Source organism: Anolis sagrei, chromosome 4 (genome assembly GCF_037176765.1).
Source record: "Anolis sagrei isolate rAnoSag1 chromosome 4, rAnoSag1.mat, whole genome shotgun sequence".
Lineage (NCBI taxonomy): Eukaryota > Metazoa > Chordata > Lepidosauria > Squamata > Dactyloidae > Anolis > Anolis sagrei.
Genome location: NC_090024.1, coordinates 228,842,607 through 228,868,870, shown reverse-complemented (window position 1 = coordinate 228,868,870; position 26,264 = coordinate 228,842,607). Strand labels below are relative to the sequence as shown.

The window sequence follows — 26,264 nt, the reverse complement described above, 5'->3', positions numbered from 1 at the left end:
GAAAAAAATAGAGGAAAATATTTTGTTCCTAACGTTGTAAATTAACATTTTTGAAGCCTAAAGCCTCTTATATTGGGCCAATATCTCGCCAATCTCACACACTGTTAGAAGAATGGGCTCATCACACCACCATAGTTTAGATCAGTGGTTCTCAACCTGGGGTCCCCAAATGTTTTTGGACTACAACTCCCAGAAATCCTAGCCAATTTACCAGCTGTTAGGATTTCTGGGAGTTGGAGGCCAAAAACATCTGGGGACCCCAGGTTGAGAACCACTGGTTTAGATGGTTTGGGCTCATTAAACAAATGTGATATACTGGCAGTCCTCAAATTATAAACATCCGACTTACATCTGATTCCTAGTTACAAAGAGGGGTGAGACAACAGGAAGTGAGAAGAAATCTACCCCTAGGAAGGGAAATGAACTTCTTTTAAGAGCTATCATGGGAAAAAAGGCGTCTACACTGAAATGTTATCAGAAATCCTTCTTTCTATGACAACTCAAATTTTTCAAAATCCAATTGTCACAGGAACAGAAATTGAGGCTAAACCTTCTGAACAGGGGCACAGACAGCAAAACAAACACCACCAGAGGAGTATTAACCCTTCCCTATGCTATCCAAAGTAAAAGGGTTCAAGGTACACTTTAAAAATGCACCTGTTCCGACCTACAAATAAATTCAACTTAAGAACCATCCTGCAGAATCTATATTATCCTTAACCTGGGAACTGCCTATACCTCCCAATGGGCTAGGCATGCCTTGAATGGCTTATAACTTTGAGTATACAGTTTTAATATAGTTTAATATTTTAGTGTTTAAAGGTTTTAAGAACTTAAATGGTTAGCTATTTGTATTTTTTGCATTTATATTTTTAATATATTCGTATTATTTTAATTAGTATTTTGTATTTATTGTTAGCTGCTTTGAGTACATACATTATTTCTTTGTACACACTTTCAGAAAGCTTGCAATATAAATCCAAAGCTTACCAAGTCATCCCTGTCATATCTTGTAATAAGCACATTAGCTAGAAAAAAGACTAGTTTTTTTCATGATTCTTGTTGCCATAACATCAATCCATCTGCTGTCACATTCCAGTACAACACACAAGACAACTACAGCAATGTAGGTATTCCTGAAACTATATATTGGAGCCTTTTAATAGAAGCACTCTAGATATACTATTCTGCTACTCACAAAAACAGGACAATTCTGACCATGGGGAAGATCACAATCGTACAAATGTGGAAAAACATGATCCAAATGTTACTATCTCATCAGAACACTGAGTTGTTTCCAAGTGCATAAACATTGTCTATAAGGTAGGCCCTCTTCTCCAAAAGTCGATTAAAACAAACATACTCTATATATACTCATGTATAAGTCTATAACTTTAATAAAAAAACACACTGAAAAAAAACTGGGTTTACTAATCTATGAGCCAATGCAACTTTCTGGTTCCCTAGGTAAAAAGGTAATGCTGGCGCCTTCCCCACTCTGTGTAATAACCTATCTGACCTGACTTATTCATGAGTCAGATTCAAATTCCTAAGTTTGGCCCCAGCCCTCGACCTATACATGACATCAATGTGTACTTGTGTATACAGTAGATGGCATGAACCAACGAAACCACGTTAATCTTGCAATAGACCACTGGTTTCCAACCTGTGGTCCGCAAGAACTAAAATAGTTTGCAGCCTCACTATTACTACACCATTGCAACTTATTAAATATGGTTTTATGTGGGCGAGGAGATGGCGACCACTGGATGGTATATGTTCTGTATCAGAAATTAGAGCTGGCAATTTTCTGAATCAGCACCCCAAATAACCAAACCGAATCTAATGTTGACCAAAAACTGATTCGTAACCCTTTTTGTGCTAAAGCTGGGGAGTGGTTCCTCATCAAAGTGGTTCCTGGTCAAAAAGAAGTTTGGGGGCCACTGCTATAGACTAAAATATGAATAGCATGACATAATCTTCTAAATAATCTTTCACCCACTACCTCATTTATAGCAATGAACAATTATCTGCACAAGTGACAATATTTAGTTTTGCAACTTCTTTCTGCTTTTCTACTTAAAAATAAAACATGAACAGCAAATACAGTCAGTGTGCTGTACTGTTTGAACACTGGACTAGGACTCTGGGAAAATTAAAGGTTTAAATCCCTACCCAGTAATGGAAGTCTACTGGGTGACCTTGGGAAAGACATGCTTTCTCAACTTCAGAGAAAGGCAATGACACAAACACACCTAAACCACCTGTGCCAAGAAAATCAAATTACAGATTTGCAAAAATGTTGAAAATAAAGAAAAACCACAAGAGCAGCAATAACTAATATCACATTTTTAAGGAAAACAATTCACGGAATGAAACAGTGTAGAATTCATACCAAAAAACCCAGGATTTAAAAAAAAATTTTTTTTAAAGAGCAGAAAGAGATTAGGCATAATTACATCACAGGTATGTTTTGTGGGCTTTTCCAATTCTATGATTCTAATCCTTTTTTTTGCACCCTAAGTCTACCAACTTCTTCAAAGCCCTCACATTTTCCATACCCACCCTGAAAATCAGGTGAAAATCATTCCACAAATAAGCCAAAATCCTCCAACTCTTACTTTTAAGTCAAAAGCATGCTTCCCCCAAGACAGAGGAAACATGCTCTGATTCGAAGAAAGCTCTTGTTTTCTCATTTACTGCTTTACTTTTCGAAGAGTAAAACAGCATTCTAATGCTCCTGGAGATGCTGTGATTGGTTTTAGTAGACAAGCAACACCTGAAACAATATAAACCAACTGGGATGGAAGGGATTATAAAGGAAGAACCTGCTCATCCAGACAAGGAGAAAACATATAAGAATGTCTTACCTCTACTTATTCAGGAAAAAGGCAAAATACCTACTTTGGACTTCGATCAACACAACTACGCAACCTGCAACTATATCAACTGCGCTAAATGCAAGACCCTGTGAATGGACAGCAATGAGATTCTTGGAAGTTCAGGAATTAGGACAGCCAACAGAACAGGGCGAGCCTGCATACCAACCACTGTTGGAGATCTTTCCAATGTTAGTAGGCTCACTCCAAAGGTGGGTATTATTTAAATTTTAAAGGAGGATGTAGATGTCCAGATGACAGGGAAAGTAACCATAAAGGGGTATCCACACGCAACTGAAAACAAACCCCTTTTCATTCATTACACAGTGCCTATTTTTTTAAAAAACACCCTGAAACGAATGCACCACCAAACGAGACTCAGTAATCACTTCTATCCTGGAGTATAGCAGGGTGGTAAAGGAAGGCATCAGACCCCTCCTTATAGGACTCATTGGAAAATTTGAGATCATACTGTTCCAAGGGCTACAATGGAAGAATGAGTATGTTCTGATTCACACTATCATTTTGGAAAATGCAAATTAGAATAGTTCAATTTTCTAGATCATCAGATGCATTCCAAACAAAACTTACAAGAAAGGATGCTTTTGTTTTTGTTTTGTTTTTTTGGGGAGGGATACCTGCATTTGTTAGTGATACAGTATTTTATATACTGACAAAATGAGGAAGGGTATCTTCAAACAAACATCTATGCGTATATTGCATAAACTGACCATAAAAAGGGACCTTAGCATGAATACACATCTCTATGGTAAAATGTAAAAACTCAAGATAGACCTGTTTTCTGAATGCTTGCTATTTATTACTTATATCTTAAGAAATCAATGTTGCTTTAAAACAAAAGAGCAGGATACAGACACAAATATACAACCTACTGAAAAGTGTGGACAAGGATTACACAACTCTGCAGTTAAATTCAATTTTGTTAGAACAAAGTTCAGTGCCCCGTGAAACTACATCTTTCATAACAGGAGTTTTAAATAGGGCACTGCCTAGTAAACCTTATGATTAAAGGTCAAACAAAGTCAGGCTTTTCACTGAAAATAATGACATATGTATGGATATATATACAAGGGTTATACAGAAAGTAAGGTTACACAGCACGTAGCTCTTGCAGGGAATTTTCGCGGGGGAAGTTGGTATCACTGCCGTGTAACAGGAAGCCAGCGAAAGCGAATGAGCAGTGCCGGTCATCAGTAGCTCATCAACTGGCATAGTGGTGAAGGTTAGAGATTTGCGTCCTCATTCCGTTTCCCTCCAAGTACAGAGTTCACACTGTATTACGCTACCTACATTCTAAGGGCATGAACGTCAATGTGATTCATCACGAAATCGCAAATCCTTTATGCAATATGAAATTCGTGTATAATCTTGAAGCCTCTTTTTCTGATCTGCAAAGGGCACTGTCTTGGGATTCCAGCTGAAACATACCACAGAATCGTGCAAGAGGACCTAGTGAAGCATAGGGAAATGTTATCTCTTGGAATCCAATGCAATTCTATGATCAAGTATAGAATCTCACTAGAGGCCTAGAAAGAATACTTCTCACTATGGTATTAAATAGGCCTGTTTGATCAAGAAAAAATTTGTTTCTAAAATCGATTTGTAATTGGGGTGTTTTTTTGTTTCGATATTTAAAATATTTACAAAACTTTCCAAAAAAATGTTTTGTTATTTACGAAATTTCGTAAATATTTACAAAACATTTTGTAAGTGTGAATGTTGCAGTAATGGTCACCTTGATTAGCATTGAATGGCTTTCATTTCTCCCACCCTGGACATTCCATAGATATTAGATAACTCCATTTGCCTAGTTTCCAACAGACCTCTGAGGATGCCTGCCATAGATGTGGGCAAAATGTCAGGAGAGAATGCTTCTGGAACATGGTCATACATACAGCCCTGAAAACTCACACAACCGGCCTCCGCGCGCCATCCAATCGGCTCGGGCTCCTGCGCCCTCCTCCTCCTCCTCCTCCTAGCACTTCCTGCAACACAGCTGGGAGGAGGAGGAGGAGGGCGCAGGAGCCCGAGCCGATTGGATGGCGCGCGCGCGCGCTCCGCTCACCCTTACAACCGGCCTCCGCGCGCCCTCCGGCTCCGGCTCCTGCGCCCTCCTCCTCCTCCTCCTCCTCCTGACACTTCCTGCAACACAGCTGGGAGGAGGAGGAGGAGGGCGCAGGAGCCGATTGGATGGCGCGCGCGCGCGCTCCGCTCACCCTTACAACCGGCCTCCGCGCGCCATCCGGCTCCGGCTCCTGCGCCCTCCTCCTCCTCCTCCTGACACTTCCTGCAACACAGCTGGGAGGAGGAGGAGGAGGAGGAGGGCGCAGGAGCCCGAGCCGGATGGCGCGCGGAGGCCGGTTGTAAGGGTGAGCGGAGCGCGCGGCGCGCCATCCAATCGGCTCCTGCGCCCTCCTCCTCCTCCTCCCAGCTGTGTTGCAGGAAGTGCTAGGAGGAGGAGGAGGAGGAGGACGCAGGAGCCCGAGCCGATTGGATGGCGCGCGCGCGCTCCGCTCACCCTGCACTCACTGCTGGGGTGCTTGGGAGCGCCGGATTGGCTCCCAGGCACCAGCAGCACTCAGCAGCCTCCATCCCATTAACGACACGAGCTGAAGCTCGTAAAAAAAATGGGGCTGCTGTTTCGATATTTTCAAACCCTTCCGGGTTTGAAAATATGTTTTGATATCGCGTCGGATATGCTAAAAATAACGATTTAATTACGAAATAACGAATTAACGAACGAAACCGCACAGGCCTAGTTAAAAGCTCTTTGCATATAATGGAAACACATCCAACTAGCTTGCATAGTTATTTAAGTGGCAGACCATTCTCTTTCAGCTTCTTGTCCACACTTCTAGTGTTTTAGGAAAATTGGCATCTTGGGGTCCCTCATTATTGCTTTATTTTTCTTCTTCACATCTTCTGTTTGTGCTTTTAATTCGCTGCACTTTCCTCTCTGTTTATCTGATAATTCTGAGTAGTTCATAATATTTTAAATACAGAGGCCTGAAAATTATTTATCTTCTAGAAAGTTACCATTAAGAGAAACAACAATTTCAGAGGATTGTCATTCATAATTGTTCATCCCCAACATCACACAAGCATGTTTTCTGGTATTGCTGCTCTAAATCTACATACTTTTTGGAAAGTAATAAATTAATATCTAAGGGTTTAATTGTTTTTTAATATTCGGATTTGTCCCGTCCCCCCCCTCCCCATAAAAAGCAACCCTTAACTCTGGGGAAATGATATGAAGGAAACATTAACAGGAAAACCAACCAAGACTACATTGTGAAAAAAGCAATGGGTTGTTGCAATAAATATTATTATTAGTACACCTGAAGCAGACATGGAAGACTAGCAAGAAGTTCAACCTGTTTTAGTTTCATTTTTTAAACATTGAAGATTTGTTCAAAACTCGCCTACTCACGTTTGCTTTGCGAGAGCTATTCTGAGCATGCATTCCTGAAAGAACAGTTTGTATAAAGAGGACAAAGTGCACATGCAATTGGGAAGGCAGGAATGGAAGGAAAAACAACAGAGAAACAAGGAGAAAAAGAAGGGCAGATCCCCTTGTGCTCTTTGCAACTTAATGAGTGCTTTACACTTTCTGATTCAATAAGCATATAATAAAAACAGAAACTTTAGCCATGACTTTTGATTTCACAATACAGTAACCAATCCATTAAAATGAAAATCTGTTAATAAACAAATTGCTATTTTTTAACCTGAAAGAAAACATTTATAGGAATTTCTTGGCCTTCCAGAATGACTCTATGGTTAAATTCCACTGGAAGTTGAGCACAGAATTGCAGTGGAGGACCTAAGATTTCTAGAGAGAAGTTCTCTCTCTAGGTCTTCCATCATGACGAGAAAAAGCTGACCACATAATCATGCTGGAGGAACTAGAAATTCCCAGAGAGAAGAGTCTGTGAATAACTAAATCCACAAAAGTCAAAACTGCAAACGTGGAGGGACAACAGTAATAACAAAAGTCCAAAGAAAAGAATAATATACCGTATATTCCGGCATATAAGACGACTGGGCGTATAAGACGACCCCCAACTTTTCCAGTTAAAATATAGAGTTAAGACGACTCCCATACATAAGACTACACCCGCATATAAGACGACCCCTGACTTTTGAGAAGATTTTCTTGGTTTAAAAAGTAGTCTTATACGCCAGAATATACTGTAGTTCTTGATTTTACTGTTTATTTTTAAGTGTTAAACTGGTCTTATTTACAGGATTTCTAAGAGCGATCACAATGCCTGAAAAGTCAGTGATTCAATTCATGAATCAAGAAATTACTCAAAATTATCTATGTCATGTGAACGACCATGAGCATGCAGTGTAATACAGTGGCTCCCAAACTTTGCTTGTCCAGATGTCTTAGATGTCACCTCCCAGAATCTGCTGACTGTCATCCAAGTCAGCTAGGGCTTCTAGGAACTGAAGTCCAAAACACCGGGAGGACCACCATTTCAGCATCTCCGTCTAGCACATGTCATAGCACTAACCATTTTAATTAAATAATTCTCAGTATTTTTTTTTCAGTTGCTCTGGAGGACCTTGAGATTTACAGAGATAACATTTTAACAAAACCCACAAATTACCAAATCCAGAAAAGTAAAATCTGCAAATGTGAGGATTGACTGAACGTATTTTTACAGCCTATGATGACAGGTGAGGGTTCCACTTCAGCTTGCAACATCGGGACTTCAAAATTATAAATCAGTGTTTTTAAAGCCCTGTTCCATGCTAAAGATTGTTCCAGCAAGTGGTCACAATCTTAATGGGGAAATGATGCAGTACAAGGGGGGGGGGGGGGCATTTATGGCTCAGAGGTTGCCCAGAGCCACCTAAGTACCTTCCTTCAATTTCCAATTTTTAAAAGTATTTGTCTCGTTCAAAATGTCCCTGGCTCCCTCTAATGTTATAGGGCAATTTCACAATGTTTTGGGGGACATATCTTGTGCCTAAAACAACGTAAGGAGAATAGCAAAACGGAGTAAGTTGCTTTTTGATTTTTAAGAAACCATTTTTTGAGAATACACAAGTGTGGATGGCAATCAATGTCCAGCAAGAGGTGTGTGAGGCTCCTAGTTGTGGTCCACTGTACGCTCCCCACAACTGAGATCATGAGTTTTAAATGCAAACTGAAACTTTAAGTTTAATCAAAACTGGAATTACCCCACAAGTAATTCAAATCAATTTTTGATTATGAGTGAAAACACTCTGAAAGTTTTTTTTTTAGTCACAAAGGGTTCAATATTTGTTTCAAATTATGCAATAAACCTTTGTATCATATAATCCCTTATTTACAACTATCTCCAGTGTAGGTGGCACATTAACAAAAGCCAAAGAAGACAGTAAGCCTTCAAATCCTTTATGATTAAAATTTTGGTGAGAGGTCAAGAGTTCAGAGGAATAAACAGAGAAGTAAAACATGCAGTTGTAGGAACTAAAGGTGAATCTACACTATAGAATTAATGCAGCTTAACACCAGTTTAAATGTTGCAGCTGAATGCTGGATGCTGTGGTTTGGTGAAGCATTAGCAGTCTTTGGCAGAGAAGGATAGACCTTGTAAAACTATAACTCTCATGATTCCATAGCTTTGGGAGTAAAGTGGTGACAAACTACCGGTACATTAATTCCACGGCGTAGATGCACTCTTTGTTTGATGCTCTTTATAAGCTTATGCCTATATTTGTAAAATAGCACCAAAGGGTTAAGCATGTAAAAACACTAAAAGCCACAAAATGCTTTGCTGGCAGGGAACCTCTTTCTCACTCTAATTATTTCCAGTAAAAACCTGATATACTGTTAAACAAAGTAACTGGCTGAAGTAGTTTGAGGATACATTGTTTCCTTCCCTTCTTATAAAACCGTAAGGTGGGCACTGACCAGCAATACTAAACGCCAGAAATCTTCATAAGGTCGTTAACAACTTTCCAGATGACAGTATTTATTTTCTATGTATACAACTGTAGTACAAAAACATATATGAATTAAAATGAAAGCTGCACTGCATTGCTTGCGTTCCAGCCTTCGGTTCAACTGGAAACTGCCATTGCTAACCAAACCATTCAGATGATTCAACACAAAAGGTGAGGCTATACATCCAGTTCTGCAGGTGCTGTCATATTTATTTAGCAGCTAAATGAGAGGCTTTTTTTAGAAACAGGAAGTGTGTTCAGTGAGCCGTCCAGCCAGCCAACCTACCACTGTATAAAAAAGCAGTACTGTTGCACAGCCTCTCTGGATTTCTAACAGGCCCTCATTTTATCTCCGGACACACAAAGAAGAAGCCCTCTTTTCTTAACTCTCTCACTACACATGTGTATTATAAATAACACATGTTGAAGCAAATCTATTTTACAGAGTGTGGAGTAAGCACACTAGAATGGTAATTCTGTTTTTGCAAACTCTCAACCAGACAGCAGAAGTACAACAATTCCTGCACGTTCTTCAGATACAAGCAGCTATGAAGCAGAAAGAAAAATTAAGATTTTTAGAAAATCTTGTGAATATAACAAGAAAATTTAAATCCTAGTCCCTTCAGTTGCAGAGCAAAGGACCTATTCAGTCTTTCCCATTAAAATCATCGAGATGAATAAATCTATTGTTTTGACAACTGTATTATATTTAAAAGATTAATACTTATCAATTTAAACGTTAAATTATTCATTTAAGAATATATGTATTATCCATCATAAGATTTCAGGGATGTTTCCATGGAAACACGTACATAAAAGCAATAATAAAACTAACACAATGAATCCCAATTAATACAACAGACTGTGATATAAGCTCTTTAGAAAGACTGGGGGAAATGAGTTTGCCTGATGGTGAATGTATAACTGTGTAGGCACCAGACAGGATCCCAGGAAGACAGTTTCAATAGCAGGCTCCAAAAATGTTTTCTTCCTGGTCACCACCCACCATACCTCTGACGAAGGAGTGGGTGGCAAAAAACTGAAGAACTTCAGCCGATTTTTTAAAAGCACTTTACTTTAGTATTCACTCCTCCAAGACAGCCAGGATGGCTTGCAATTCATTAGAAAAACAACAACAAACAAGGCAAAATCTCTGTGACAAGATTTATGATTTGTTGGAAACCACTTTTGAGTTCCCTCAGGGGGAGAAAATTGGTATGTAAATGTAGTAAATAAATAAATTTAATGCATTAACATAAAATAAAACAGAACTAAGATTGATACCTGGACAGTCTGGTGTAAGATCTGCACTTTCCTTAGAGGCCTATGCCTTTTAAGCCTTTAAAGCAGTGGTTCTCAACCTGTGAGTCCCCAGGTGTTTTGGCCAACAACTCACAGAAATTCCAGCCAGTTTAACAGCTGTTAGGATTTCTGCGAGTTGAAGGTCAAAACATCTGGGGACACACAGGTTGAGAACCACTGCTTTAAAGGTTTCCACTAGCACTCTTGATTTTGATTCAGTAAGGGAAAGCAGTCAGTGATATTATTTCAATACCTGCATTTAGTCCCTTGCAGCCTATTCCAATAAAAAGCTTTACAGCTGCATTCTTCAATAAATGCAATTTCCAAAAAGCCTAACACACTAAACACTGCTCTACCGAATTGTCTAGCCAAGATCTTACTAGAACATTGATATCTTGAGTGTATTTTTGGCAATATAAAATTTTAATAAACAAATAACTATAAGCAAGGACATCCTGCCTAGGAAAAGGCATGCCAGGCCATTTGGTAAAAGATACTTCATGCCACTGAAGTAACCTGGACAACTCTTCTGGTGCTGTTGAGCAAAGGCTTTAAGAGTTTACTCTGCCTGATGATTTTCACTTGTACTGAAGTACGTAAGCATAATTCTGCATAAAATACAAATAGCAACCCTGAAGCATAAATATAAGTACCAATCCTGGAATTCTCACCACCAAAATGTTACCAAAAATTGTGCAAAGATCTATGCTGGGTGCTTGCAAATTTGGGGAGAAAAATGACTCACCCTTGGCCATGTGCTTAGATTAAGAATGTCTTTTGACTAATCAAGTACTTGGGGGCAGAAGACATTTGTTATATTCTCATGGGATCAAGCGTTTACAAAATAGACTGGTTTACTGGTGATAAGGTTTTAGTGGACAGCAATGGACTGATTTGGATGACGATTTGAACTGGCAAACTGTTTTAATGTATATTTATAACTGTTTTTAATGTATGCTAATTGTATTTTTATGTTATGTTATTATATTGTGTCAACATCAAATAGTTGCCTGTTGGAAGCAATCCTGAGTCCCTCTTTGGAGGTTGAGACGGACGGGGTATAAATGTTCTAAATAAATAAATAAATACATGTTGCGTACCCCTCATTCAAAATGTTTTGCCCAGACTTTGGATTTTGGAAATCCTGTATTTTCACATATATACATAAGATAACTGGAGATGACTCAAGTCTAAACAAACACAACATTAATTTATGTTCCATATATACTTTCTATACATAGCCTGAGGGCAATTTTATACAAAAAAAATAAAAAATGTTGTGCACGAAACAAAGAAAGCAAAGATGTCATTATCTTAACCACCCATGTGGACAATTTGGGATTTTGGACTGTTTTGGAATTCCAGATAAAGGGCGTTCAACCTCTAGTAGTTCTGAAGTCTCTGAAATGAAGTTCCTGGGATCATCTCAATCCCACTTCAAACATTCCCTCATCACAAGTCATTTCATGGGTCAATTAACACATAAGGACAAGAATGTCTATGTACTGACCCAAGTTAAGCTGCCAATTGGCATCCATTATAAATTATGAATTCCTTCTTGTGATAACTGTTGTCAACAAGGGTTATTAAAGCTGAAAAGGGGGATATTTTATTCAACAAGTCTACATAGAGCTTCATACCAAATAATCTTCATTATGTTCACAATCTTTGTTAAGGTAAATTCATACCACTACAGGGCTATGGATTCATAGGTAAACGTTTCCCCTGACATTAAGTCTAGTCGTGTCCGACTCTGGGAGGTGGTGCTCATCTCCATTACTAAGCCAAAGAACCAGCGTTGTCCATAGACACCTCCAAGGTCATGAGGCCAGCATGAGTGCATGCACCACCGTTACCTTCCTGCAGAAGTGGTACCGATTGATCTACTCACACTTGAACGTTTTCAAATTGCTAGGTTTGCAGAAGCTGGGACTAACAGTGGGAGCTCACCTCACTCCCTGGATTCAAACCACCAAACTTTCAGTCAGCAAGTTCAGCAGTTCAGCGGTTTAACCCACTGCTCTGCCAGGGCCCCTTATGGATTCACAGCAACTCATTTTGACCCCAAAATGGTACCTCAGTGAAAAACGCGTATAACCTTACATATGCAGAAGATAAAGTATATAGTTTTTAAATGCACTCTTCTTGCTCTGTTCTCTGAAAGAAATGAAAAGCCATTGATTGTGAAAAGGCCAAAACATGGAAACAAATCAAAACAAAACAAAGTGAATGAACTGACAGCAGTCTCTCTCCTCCTTTATTCCACCCTGTTTTCCAAAAATATTTCAAATTTAATTACACTACTACCTTTTGAGGTTGACTGACTAATCCAAGATTATCCAATTAAATTTATAACTGAAGGAATAGTTAAACAGAAACATCCCTGATCTAAGACTAAAAACTCCATTAAATAGACGGCATGGATTCACTCATCATTGTATGGAATTGTTGTGAAAGTAAGCCATTAACTTTCTCCTCTGGCTTTCAAATATACTGAACTAAATCTGACCAATCATTTACTATGCAAACTTAAATGCATTTGATAATTCTTTGGTTCAGTGAGAAAACCTGTTACACAAATGCTGCCCTTGCTGTGTCATTCTCTGCAGACATAAACTTCAGTCAAATGAAATCATTGCTGTTGTGATACGCTGTTTTATGAAATGCATCACAAGTTCACAGTTAAATTAGTAAAATAAGAAATCGAAGGCGCTTTAGCAAAAGTAAACATGTGTCTGCTTAAAATATTACTTCAATTAGTTGACAAAACAGACTTATACAAGCTTGTGTATAAAAAAAATCCCTTTCCCCTATTAAATGAAACATGTCCATAGTTTGATCAGGCACACAAAATGGTCTTGATATTGCTTATTGTTGATCTACTACAAATATGAGTTGTTTATTTGTTCTTTTTTTACCTGGAAAGAGTAATCTTTGTTTGCTCTGTTGTTTGTATGATTTCAAGATGCTGTAAGCCGCTTTGGGTCCCATGAGGGAGAAAAGCAGGGTATAAATAGATAATAATAATAATTATTATTATTATCATTACGTTCTTGGGCATAATTTGTGATCATAAGGGCTTTGTAATATAAATACCTTTTAAAAACTATTAGTGTTCAAACAAACTATGAAACTACTCTACCCTTTTCTACTCAGTGACTCACCAATATATAATTCCTTTTTCAATGTAAAGTGTGTACCCAACTTTATCACATTTTCAATCATAGCAGCTTCCTCCCCCCCCCCCCCCCCCCCGGTTGGAAAACTCCTATTTCACTGTTGAAACAATGAGGCTGCTCTTAAAAAGCAGGAGAACTTCTCATCTTTATAAGGCCCCTCTCATTCTGCAATGTGGCAATCCTGATTCTATAACAGCTAGCCACCTTGAAAATGTGTTGATATATCAAAGATTGAAATCTACTTGCTGACCTTTTCCCCCCTCACTGCCAACCCTCCACTACTGCTTACTATTGGTATTCTTTTGTGTTTTCAAGTAATGTATTACTTAGGGTGACCCTAAAGCCGAACACATCACAGGGTTTGTTCAGAAAGGGTTTGCCTTTGCCTTCCTTTCAGGCTGAGAAAATGTGGCTTGCCCAATGACACTCAATGGGTTTCCATGGCTGAGAGGGGATTCTAACCCTGGTCTCCCACTATTCCAGTCCAACACTCCACCATGGCTCACTAGTGGTATAACCATTACAAAGTACAGGAAGCAATAATTATAAAAGGGGATGTTACTGTCATCTATTAAGCACCCAAATTCCTTATTCTTCATTTGGCAAGTCACAGCTAATAGAAAACCCAAGTACTTTGACTTCAGAGGTTTAGTAATCCTTTACCAAATGTCTTCAATCGTTAACTGTTTCACATCATCAAACATGACCATGGTTTAAACAAGAAGGTCATGCTGAACACTACTCTTTATTAAGTACAAACTATCTTCACCTCAGTTTTGTGCTTCGCTCTGTGGTATAAACCACATCCTTACTTAAACCTGGTACCATAGCACACATATTCATTTCAAACATAGATGTTCTTTTTCTCTGTTTCACAGTTAAGAAGAAAACTATTCTAAGATAAAATGAAAATGATGCAAAACTGTGAATCACAAAAATATGTTTCACTATTTTTTAAAAAGAGAATCAACCTTGAAATCCAAGTTCATTTTAAGGTACAAGATTTTCAGGAAGCTCTTATATCTGAAGAATTTTTATGCAGATATTTCACTTAAAGAAAACTGTTGCTCCATATTCATGAAGAAATTAACCTAACCCTTTTGCTTGTGTGATTCTTTTGTCATCTGATAATGTCTAACCTGGCTGAAGTGTAATATAGAGTGGCTATTCTGAGGTCGGCTTCTAGTATTGATAGATAGGAAAATCTGTAGGCATTTAGTTATTTGTTGAGCTTATAATTTAATTTAATTTACATCACAAGGGGGGATTAGCTATGAAATTCCTGCTAAATTGTTCAAATTCAAGCCTGTATTAAAACACTTATAAAATAAAACTGCAAAATACAATCCATAATTTTACTCAAGTCTTGCCGTCTCGTTTCTGCTTTAAGCTTTGGAAAGATGTAAAGAGATGCATGTTTTTTGTAGACCCCAAACACATAACTGGAAATGTTCTTCTTCCCCTTTCTCCTCCACCTAAATTCACATTTTCTTAAAACTCTGCCTTTCTTTAGTTGACTGATTTCCATATGGATCTTAAGTGGCTCATATTTTAAAGCTAGAACAACCACTTTCCTCTGTTTGGTAAAAACACAAGGAGATCATTTGGATATACAGATCACTCTGTTTCCATATTGCTCATAATACTTCCTGGTGGTCTTGAACTTGTAACCTAATCATTATAATTCTCCAAACCTGAAGGACAAACAAAAACTATAAAATGGTTTATTTAAAAAAGAAAAGAAAAGAGAGATTTACTAAAGAATCAACTGTGAAATTTAAAATGCCTGTTTCCCCTTTACACTGTCTTATTTAAATGATTCATAATTTCATTCCAGAATTAAGTGAACATTAAAATTCCAGTTGCTTTACTTAAATATAAATTTAATTAAGCAGCCTGCTGATGTTAAAATTCACTATTTGTTTCATATTTTCAGCTTCTGGGAACATCTTTTTTCCTTCAAGTAAATGAACATGCATCAACATATTATGCATATATTTGTGTGAAATTATTACATAGATGGCATCATTCCAGTCCTCTTTGACCGTGAACCTTAAGTTACCATGAAAAAGAGGGTAGGATGGTCTTTGAAAAACATTCTTAGACATCTCTCATATGACCTCCCTTTGTCCTGATTTACTTCTTCAATGGCGATGAAAAGCAAATTAAAGTGCTTGGTACCAACAGAGATACCTTTTGTTTACATCCAACACCACACACTTCTGCATCTCAACTCAGCAAGCTTTACCTGTCTTTGAAATCCTGCATCCTGCCAAAGAGGCAGGAACCTCAGAAATAAGAATCCTGAAGTGCCATGGACATTATAACCAACCCTACAACTCTGTTTGTGGTGGAAAAAGAGTCTTTGTTTTACATCTGATAGCATTTGATCCTCATAGAAATATCCCCAATTGTACTGCTTTCCCGTGATAGTAACAGCATCTCTCGTCAATCTCTTGGCATTCTTTGGATATTTCAAACTTAATTCACCCTTCCCAGTAATTTTGTCCTAGTTTTTTATGTAGAGGTGTTTTTTTTCTGCACCCCCTTTCCCAAAAGTTCACCTAAAATTCTTGTATTGAGAAACTAAGACCATATTATCTCACTCCCATAAACAAGTACTCTACATCAAATAAGCAAGGTCATCACAATGCTTTTAGAAGGTAGAATGTAAGGATGCATTTCACAAAGCAATGAACACAAATGCTTTCCCAAATATATGATAAAACAAAGGCCGTGAAAAGTCAGTTGACTTGCACATAAAAATGACAGTATTTGCTGCATGTATTACTTTTAAGAAAAAGTCAAGTCCCATTCAATTGTTTCATGAGCATGTTGCTTTAAACTGACAAAGAAGAGAGTGTTCTAGTTCTGCCCCCTTCATTCTTGCTTTCCACAAAAGAAAACAACATTTGAAAGAAGAGAGCCTCTTGTATTCATGGAGGCTCTTTGTGTAAGAAGGAATGTGAACAATCAAGATTCTCACTCATCTCCATGATTAGAAGAAATACTCTTTTTTAGATATATAAGTTTCATGTGAGTAAAGGAAATAACAGAGAGGGTGGGGTGACTATGCTCTCTCTCCTCTTTGCATGTTTGAACAATACATTGAAATAACAGGTTACTTTTCATATTAAAATATATCAACCTAACATGTGAAAAGGGCATCAGATAAATGCTGAATTGCAACAGACAACAGCAGAATGACTAGCTCTACTGTAGTTTGGAAAATGGATCAAAATAAGGTTTCTCTCCCAACTATCCACTATCCAACTGTATACAGAAAAGGAAACTACATAAACTAAAGTTTATAAATACTCTATTTTTCTCTTGAGGATTACTACAAGTTTCAATTAATGTACCTAGAGAGTTAAGAGCATTGGGATACTCCAAATCAGATATTACTTTATGGATAATTAATACACAAGCTCGGTTTTTTTGGTACAGAGGAACACCACCAGCAAATGAATACATGTGGGATTACTGACTGTATGTCCCATAGAGACATATATTAGAGAGAACTCTAATGCAATGAATAAGTGATAATTGGAGCATCACAGATTACTCAGAACCACAATGGCAATACTATAGATCCGAGCTCTTGCCTCAACATTCTGCCATTGTGTTCTTCCTAGAACCACAACCCTGATGGAAATAAGCAGATGCAACACCAAGTTACAGAACTGGAAGGATGGCAGAACGCAAGCATCAGCGTTCCCCCAACCAAAAGCTTTGTCACTGGGGCAACTGTAAAATATTCCTAAAATGGGATTGCTTGCTAGGTCACATTTTCTTGCCTACGAACTGCTGAAGAAGAGGAGGAGGAGGATGATGAAGAAGTTGCTATTTTGATTCATAACTAACAGAGGAGGGGAGAAGAAATTTCTAACAGCAACAGAAAAGGAATTTCCATGGAAGATTTTTGAAGAGTCTTAGAAGAGATATCTGCAATACTCAAGATACTGTACAAAGGTAATCCTGGAATTATGCCAACCTCCCTATGTGAAGTGACCTACATTCAATCTAAACTGGAAGTGGGTAGTGCCAACTGGATCTATTCATTAATTTCTAACAATTGAAAGATTATTAACCATGACTTCCTGTGAAGCTCTTAAATGGTTGGAAATCTGTCCGCAGTCCTAACCAGCTATGAGGCTAAGCAAGGCCATTAAAACTTCTTGTCAGCAAGTGAGATGAAGGCAATGCATTGCAAAATTGCCAACCATGATTTTTTTTTGCCACCAAAAAGCAAATTTCAATCAAATATTTAATCTAGTTCCCAGAGGCAAATTGTTGAAACAAATCTAGAGGTAACTGACAAAAATCTCTCCCTGGCAATGGTACTTAAACTTTTATTCCAAACATCACCTCTCTACAAATCATCAACAAAACAGTATTTCTTATTTTAAACCATTATAAAATACTTTCCACAGTGAATATTCAAGCTAAATTTCAAAAGGCAAGAACCAAACACACGGTTCAAGAATCAGCATTTTGGGCCATAACAGGTATACTAACAGTGATCAAAACTTATTTTTAATCTTGAAATAAAATTTCAAGATTGATTGGGGTTGAATAGACAATATCTGAATACCAAATATTCGCAAAAGAAATACAACAGCCCCCACTTACTTTTCTTTCTTTCTCTGTCACAGTCTCATTATTTTACTGGATCCACAGCAATACAACCATCAAGACACATGTAGGCTTTGTTTAAATTTAAAAAGCTAAATGCACTCTTAATCCCAACTAGAGACATCCCAAATATGGTAGATAAACATTTGGTTCTACAGATTCAGTAAGCACAGTGCAGTTAAAATATACAACTGGTTTAGCCCATGTTATGTAATAACACTTAGGAATGACAGCCTCTTTGATGGATAACAACCTTAACAAAGATTGTGCTTATCTTCATAAGCAACCAGCTATCACCAGTTCCAGAAGCTAGGTTCTAATACTGTATACTACCATTCATGTTGGTACACTGTTATGCACACAATCTTACTTGCAGCACACATCAGTCCCCATGAAAGCGTATGGATATGGTCTCTAATATGGATTTACCTCCTGACACTGCAGTCCAATAGCTTGCAGTCAACATTCAACTCGTTTTCTTTTAAGTAGAGAAGAGCACACATAATCCTGAAGATCACAGGTTCTTTTAACACGGACACCTATTTTCACCAATTAAAAATGCTACGTATGTGTTTGTCTCATCCATGCTGAACAAATTGCTATCTCTCAAAACATTACTTGATATTTTGTCGTTTTAAGGCCACGAAGATTACAAACACAGCAACAAAATGTTTACAGCCAAAGGAAAGGCATGTCACTTCTGGATATGATGATCCATGCTTGTTGAAATGAACAGATCTTCTGCATCATTTGTTACAAACTGAAGGCAAACGTTTGCTTGCACTTCTCTTGGAAAGATTTGTGACAGATATCAAAATGATGGTTTTGCTTATTGTGAACTATTCACAAATAATGTCACCACAAAAGGAAAAACAAATGCAGCTGATTACAAACAAAAGGGACAAAGAATTGATTCCATGGATTGAAGACATATACAAAGAAATCATCTTCCATGTTACATGTTTACATCTCAAGTCTTGAATTTTATCAAGATGATGTCTAGGTGTTCTCGTTTCTCATTTTTCTTTGTAAAGAATGTGAAATTGTTTTTTTAAAAGCTAAATTGATACATATAAAACATATTAACATAGATCTGTGAGTATGTGCCCCATGTATGGGATTAGATCCAGGCTCAATCATGCTTAGAGAATGGTTTAATCAATGGGACAAACTAGGTACGACTAACATAAACCCTTTTGAGTCAACGGCTCATTTTTGCAAAGCAGCAAAAAGGAAAGACAAGAATTGTATATTGAACTTGGATCTGAGTTCAAATCCCAGATTATTTGCAAAAAAGGTCTGTATTTATTAGGTGAAATAAAATAAATATTCTAAATGTAAAGATCATATATGAAATAAGCTTAAGTCCTCCATATACAAAATGCTAAAGAAGTACAAATTGTAGTCATTACCTACTACTACAATAGCAACAACAGCCCCAATAATTTTTCGAAGTTAAGAAGAGAGAGATTGGCTAGTGCAAAGCACTATAACAAAAGAAAAAAAATCTGTATTTGTACTACATTACAGGCACTGTCTGTACACTTAAATGCACTCCTGTACTTCAAGCTATTCTTCTGCTTCTAATTAGACCGAAGACCATTAACAAATACATTTTACTTGGAAAAGATATTTTGATCTGATGTCCAATAAACACCATCATAACTGAAGTGTATTATGCATAACTGAAGGCTTATGAAAAGAAGTATACAAACAGAAAATAGTTAATAACCTACTTCCATATCTACCAGCACTTGACTACCAGTCAAACTACATTTAAATAGAATCTTAACTGAAAAAAAAAATCACTTAAAAGTTCACCAAACTATATCACATTTTTGCAAAAAATCAGAAGCAACAATGGTTGAAAATAAATCCCTTATAATTGTCAATAAGAATTTATACTTACCGTTGGGAAGTCGAAATCTATCTGACTTGCTAGGTTTAATATATAATCAATTCGGAACTGGTTCTCTGGATTAGCTAGCTCAACTGGAGGTGCCAGATTTCCCATTGCTGTGACTATTGTCTGTAGAGAAATTGGAAGGGGGTATAATGAGAAAGTGATGACTTAAATGGTTAATTGAAAAGTAACCAGGGAAAGGTTGTACTTACCTCTATAGCTTCCTTAATATTGTTTTTAATATCCTGAATTTTCATTTTCTTCTCCCTGTAACCAAGAAATAAAAATTATATTTCTAGATTGTGAACAGTTTTGAAAGGGAAAATGAAATGTGACTTTTTTATTATGAGAAGTAATATTTAATAAGGCATCTAGTTACCCCATTGCTTACCAATATACGAAATAATCATAATAATAATAATATAGCACCAACAGTACACATGGTGTAGTAAAATAACAATGCAGACAGCTATCAAAAGCATACAATCTTATATATACATATACATACATACATCTATATATATATACATATATAATACACACAGAGGACGGAAGACGTAATACAAATATAAACCTAATGAGAAATTTGGACCTGCTGATGTTTCTAAAGGCAGCCCCACACAGAGTGCATTGATGGAATCCCAGCGGGATGTAATTAAAGCATGTGTTACCATGGCCGGATCTGACAACTACAGGAATGGGCTCAGTTGGTACTCTAGTTTCAGCTATGTTAATGTATGCCTAGCTACCACCAAAAGCTAATAATTAAATAATGATGTACTTCAAGGTGGTGTAAAAATCTTCCAGCTGGCAAACTGATAGGTAGTCATCATTGTCTTCACCACAGGAGCATTCAAGTCCCTATTTCTGTCTGTGTTACCATGGCCCTATGACATGTTCAGTAAACAAAGAGTCTTATTGCAGCAATAAACATATAATCTCAAATTGTGTTTTGAAATGTTTACTAGGTCTACGTTTTCCATGACAATTGTGCACCAGGTTTCCTAAAGACTGTGGCACGTGAGTAGTTTGACTATTAACTTTTTCAAGTACAATTTAGTAACTGCTCAAGGGCTTAAAATACAATGAAGGTATTTCTTTACAGAAGTTCTTAGCATTAAAATCATTTTAGCCTGATGATCAGCAATGTGCTTCAAGAAAATACTATGTCTAAATAGCAGTTTTTCAAAAAATGGCCAGTTTTTAAAATATATAAACATAATTTTTCCAGGTCAAATAACAGATTTCTTCATGACACCAACACAAGAATTTTTTGACATTCTCTCATTTTGCTGCTTTGTATATTTCAAGGAAGGCTTGAATGTAGATCAAAAGACAATCAGAATTTGATTCTGAGTATGTGCTTTCATGTTGCTTATCCGTGTCTTTTCAAAATAGAATTTTGTCCAATGGGCGCTTACTTTACGAATTGGTAGACAATAGGCAAGAACCAACAGCAGACATCCACTGACAGAACAGGAGACTCCATTAAAATGGAAACAAACAATTCTTCCTTCCCATAATAATGCACCATGATACCAGCACCATCATGCCAGAGTTGAGCTGCCATGCCATCATGTTTTCTACCCCAATACTGTGATTTAATTTGTGTGATGAACCCCAGGTTTTCCCACCTAAGTTAGATACTGTTTTATTATTTACATTTTTAAAAAGCTCTCAATTATTGCACTCCTTTATGTAAATATGAACTGACAAGAATGACACCAATCATTAGTAGACCTTGTCTCAACTTAAATAATACTGTTAAATGTCAATTTTAAAGTTTGAACATTTTAAAAACAGGTTTTCACAAAATGTTTACAGGGCACAAGAAGGTTTCAGTGGTTCTCCTACATATAAAACTGTTTCCTACACTAGATAGTTCCTATGCACAATGCTTCCCATGTTAAAGTAATAACATTCATGAATTATTGGTATTAAGAGCATAGTATAGTAATAATATAATATGCATTAATCTGCAGTACTGTGAAGGAACTGAAGCATCCAGAATTGACTTGCAGAGCATATTAGAGCTGAATGGCCACCAGCATTACCATCACATTTATGGATACTTAGGCCAATAGATTTGGGATCACCAGGCTAAGAAGGCTGAACTGCAAACCAGCAGGACACTAATTTGTGCAGAAATATGTCTTTCCATCCCTTACCCTTTAGGACTGAATCTTAATATCCTGAGAGGGTCTCTTAAGTGTCTTAGGATTCTGATGACTCCATGGACATGGAAGAAGGTTTGTGTATGGTGAATAAGCTCCATGGTGGAGCCCAAGCTGAACATATTCCCAAATATCCAACTAGAGCAAGGTCTCAGCTAAGAGATTCCAAAAAAGATTCATTTGGACAAAGGTAATCTGCAAGTATGGTCAAAGGCAATCTAGGCATGCAGTGGATCAATATAATAGGCTGTAATGGGAGAAAGTGCTTCCATCAGTATGTAAGAATTGATACCTTGACCACAACTAAAACTTACAAGACTGATTCGCCCAGATTGTCACCCTGTTATGCACAGGCCTTTGGACAGACTTCGGAGAAAGCTTGTGAAGTCTCCCTTTATAAGAAGGACTCACCAAGAAGTCACCAAATTTCCACATCCTATCTAGCCTACAGCAACAATGGAGGTGTATTACTTGATCTTACATAGCAAAAGCTCACGTTTCTTCTTAATTGGACAATCACAAGGCCTTTTCAATAAAGGTTTGATTGCAAAGTCAACTAACTGCTGCTGTTATAATTGTTTCCATGTGTCTCCTAACGATATGATCTGGTTATGTCCAGCTGTAGCTTCTTGCACGACAGTGATGGTAAAATTTCACTCACATTAAGTTTGTATTGATACAGTCTTTGAAACCTGCACATGTGCATATGCTATCAAACTATTTAGCTGCTCTTAGGGAAAAAAATATTAGTCAGCAGCAGGTAAACTGAAACTTTATTCAAATGTTGACATCATTCAAAGCACCGAATTCCAACATTTGAATAAATTGCATATATACTGCATGTTCATAGGGCTATCTCTTTGGCTATTTGGTTGCCTTTTACTGAAGGCTACATATAGATTTATTTATATTTATTTTCCTTCTTTTAAGAACCTGTTTTTATTCAGGAAGACAAAAGAAGAGAAACACAAATGATATATTAAACCACCAAAAACTACATTTCTACATAGTGTCCACTACTACTAAAATACAACCAGGCGGTTATTAAAAATAACTTAACAGCAAGAGCGAAATAAAACATGTAGAACACACAGAATCAATGACAAAAAGAGAATAAACTTTCCACTTTGTATCTGATGGCAGTTATTCCTTGTTAGTACACTCCCTTTGAACCATTCATTTTAATTCTATTCTTTGGACCATCAGTTACTGCTTTCTCAATAGAATGCATATTCTAACAGTAGTAACTCTAAATTTTCTAGTAATAACACAGTATATGCAACATTTTAGAAAAACTTCCTGACCCTACCCCATGTAAATACCCTACATCACATTGTACTATCAAACCTCTTAGTAGCCTAGTTGTACAGTCTTTGTCTTAACATTGTTCTTCTTTCTATTAATGATTTTAATCACTAAACATTGTTAACAACCAATCTTTAAATATTCTACTTATATATTCCGCAAAAAGATTTCAGTTAACAAAGGATTCCCCCAAGCAGGAAGCAGCCAGTATTTGAAACTGCAGGGCCATTCAATGCTAATCGCTTTGAGTCGCCTAAGGGCTGAGAAAAGTGGTATATAAATGAAGTAAATAAATAATAACTATCAAGGTGGCCATTTGTAACATTCACACCTGCCTCAAATAGACAAGAGTTCTCTCTCCCATCCTGGATGTTCCCCAGATATATAAGCCTCACTTGCCTAGTTTCCAACAGACTTCACAACCTCTGAGGATTCCTGCCATATATGCAGGTGGAATGTCAGGAGAGAATGCTTCTGGAACATGGCAACCTAGCCTGGAAAACTCACAGCAACCTAGTGATTGCGGCCATGAAAGCCTTCAACAACCTTGTACTTATTTATCTTTAAGAAGACAACCTTGTACTTATTTATCTTTAAGAAGACAAGTCAGTCTGTCCAATTTTGCTAGGCTAAAAGATTTAGCCAACCATTCAATCACAGATGGGATAACACTTTCTTTCTAGTGTATATCATAAGACTATTCAGGCTGCTGCTGCTCTATTAAAACACACATATATATGTGACTTTAATATATATACTAGGATGTTGTGAATGCTTTGTCTTAATGTTTAAATTTTATGTCTCAAGTTTAATGGATTTAATGATTTTAGGTCAAAGTTATATATAGCAATTAGTAATTATGAATTTTTTTTGTTTTGTTTTACTTGGCATTGAATCTTTGCCATTAATATTTTGCAAAGTGCCCTGAATCCCCTCAGGGGTGAGAAAGGTGATACATGCGCACACACATATATATAGTAAATAAATAAAAATATTTTGAAAGAAAACCTTATTTTTTTTACTGATTGCGTATATTTTTATTCTACTTTAACTGATTTTTTCTCCTTTTCCCCCTACCCTTTTTAATGTGCTTTATACATTAAAATAAATAGAGAGGAATGGTAAAATGTCTGCTGGTGAATAAAAAGGCTAGAATGTGTAAACTAGGGTGAAATGCCCCCACATAAGGCAAATACAGTTATTTCAAACATAGCAATGCTATATGAATTTTCTTGCAAACCTAATTCTCTGCTAAGACTGGACCACCTTTCTCTTAAATTTCAATTTAAAATTAACTTATGTCCTGAACATTTTTTCTCCTGTGCATATTTGCTGAAGATAATCAAGTATGTGATATGGTCAGAATCAGAAGACTTGTATAAAAACTTCCTTGAAATTGATAACTTAATCTTCCCATCTACACATCTTATATATGGAAAACTACTGAACTGTAGTAATGGATCCAGGAGCTGGCTAAATATATAATCACTAAATGTCCCCAATTCAATTATTAGTACTTCAAATCTTTTCAGCAGCCCTGCTAACATGAAGAGTGAATTTAGGAAGAAAGCCAAAAAATGTTTTTCAATAGAAACTTAATAAGTCACAGTACAACCTCAAGATGCTTAAAGTAACCCCAACATATATTTGTAGGTTTTAGAATTGATAAGCAGAGAGAGATAAAATATAATCCATGGGTCATATTCTTCCAATGGACCTTTTTGTGACCGGTGAGCCCCACAATGCAACCCAGTGACTCTTGCCATGAAACCCTTCGACAACACATTATATTTATGTAGTTATTATATGATGAAGAAGGTTCAAGTAAGTAGGGAGAGGAAGAAAACATAACTGCTGATTAATCAGACTGGGTAAATAAAATTCTACCTTGTACTGGCATTACAGATATAGTTCAGTTAACGAAGTAGATACATCCCTGTGTGTTACATGTTTCACAGATAAATTTAGTACCAAAGATAGAAATAACATCCAAAAAATAGAGATGGGTTCCAGTTCAACATATTTCAACACACCTTTTACTCAAGTCCAACAACATGTACAGATCACTAACTGGGGCTAGCTATAGGGAGCATATCAAGCACCTATTAAAGCAGCTCCACTGGATCCCGACAAGTTTCCGGGCCCAATTCAAAGTGCAGGTTATTACCTATAAAGCCCTATGCGGTTTGGGTCCAACCTATCTTCGAGATCCCATCTCCTTCTATGAACTGGTGTGAGCCTTGAGATCTGCTGGGGAGGCCCGCCTCTCAGTCCCACCACTGTCATAGGTGCAGTTCGTGGGGACAAGAGAGAGGGCCTTCTTGGTGGTGGCCCCCAGCCTCTGGAATGCCCTCCCTAGAATGATTAGATTAGCCCCAAATCTCCAAACCTTCTATTCAAGTCTAAAACATGGCCATTTACACAGGTCTTTGACCTGGAATAATAATGTACTGTGGTCATGTGATGATATTGACCATTGTTATTCGGTACTTTAGTTTGTGTTTGAAGAAACCTAAAGACCCACAGGTGTTTTAGATTTTAATTTTTTTAAATTTTATCGATTGATGTTGTCCATTGTTTGTATTCAGTCAAATTGTTTAGATGATATGTAATTATTTTGTGGCTAAACATATTTTATATTCTTTATATACAGTAGAGTCTTGTTTATCAAACCTTCGTTCATTCAACGATCTGTATTGTCCAATGCAGTCTGCTTCCCGCCTGGATCCACAACTGTTTCAATACATTGCAATATTTTGGTGCTAAATTCGGAAATACAGTAATTACTACATAACATTACTGTCTATTGAACTGCTTTTTCTATCTATTTGTTGTAAAACATTGTTTTTGGGGCTTAATTTGTAAAATCATAATGTAATTTGACATTTAATAGGCTTTTTATTATCCAACATTTTTGCTTATCCAA

The 26,264-nt window shown here is 37.0% G+C and overlaps 1 protein-coding gene across 4 annotated transcripts in view; it reads right to left on the bottom strand.

Moving 5' to 3' along the window:
• The window catches only part of GNAS (GNAS complex locus), a 194,396-nt gene that overhangs the window by 45,683 nt on the left and 122,449 nt on the right, over positions 1-26,264 (bottom strand). For all 4 annotated transcript variants that reach the window (XM_060772036.2, XM_060772037.2, XM_060772038.2 and 1 more), the window contains exons 3-4: positions 20,072-20,126; positions 19,866-19,985 (exon numbers count right to left, since the gene is read on the bottom strand). In XM_060772036.2, the coding sequence (XP_060628019.2) occupies positions 19,866-19,985; positions 20,072-20,126 (175 nt within the window). The remainder of the gene's footprint in view (positions 1-19,865; positions 19,986-20,071; positions 20,127-26,264) is intronic.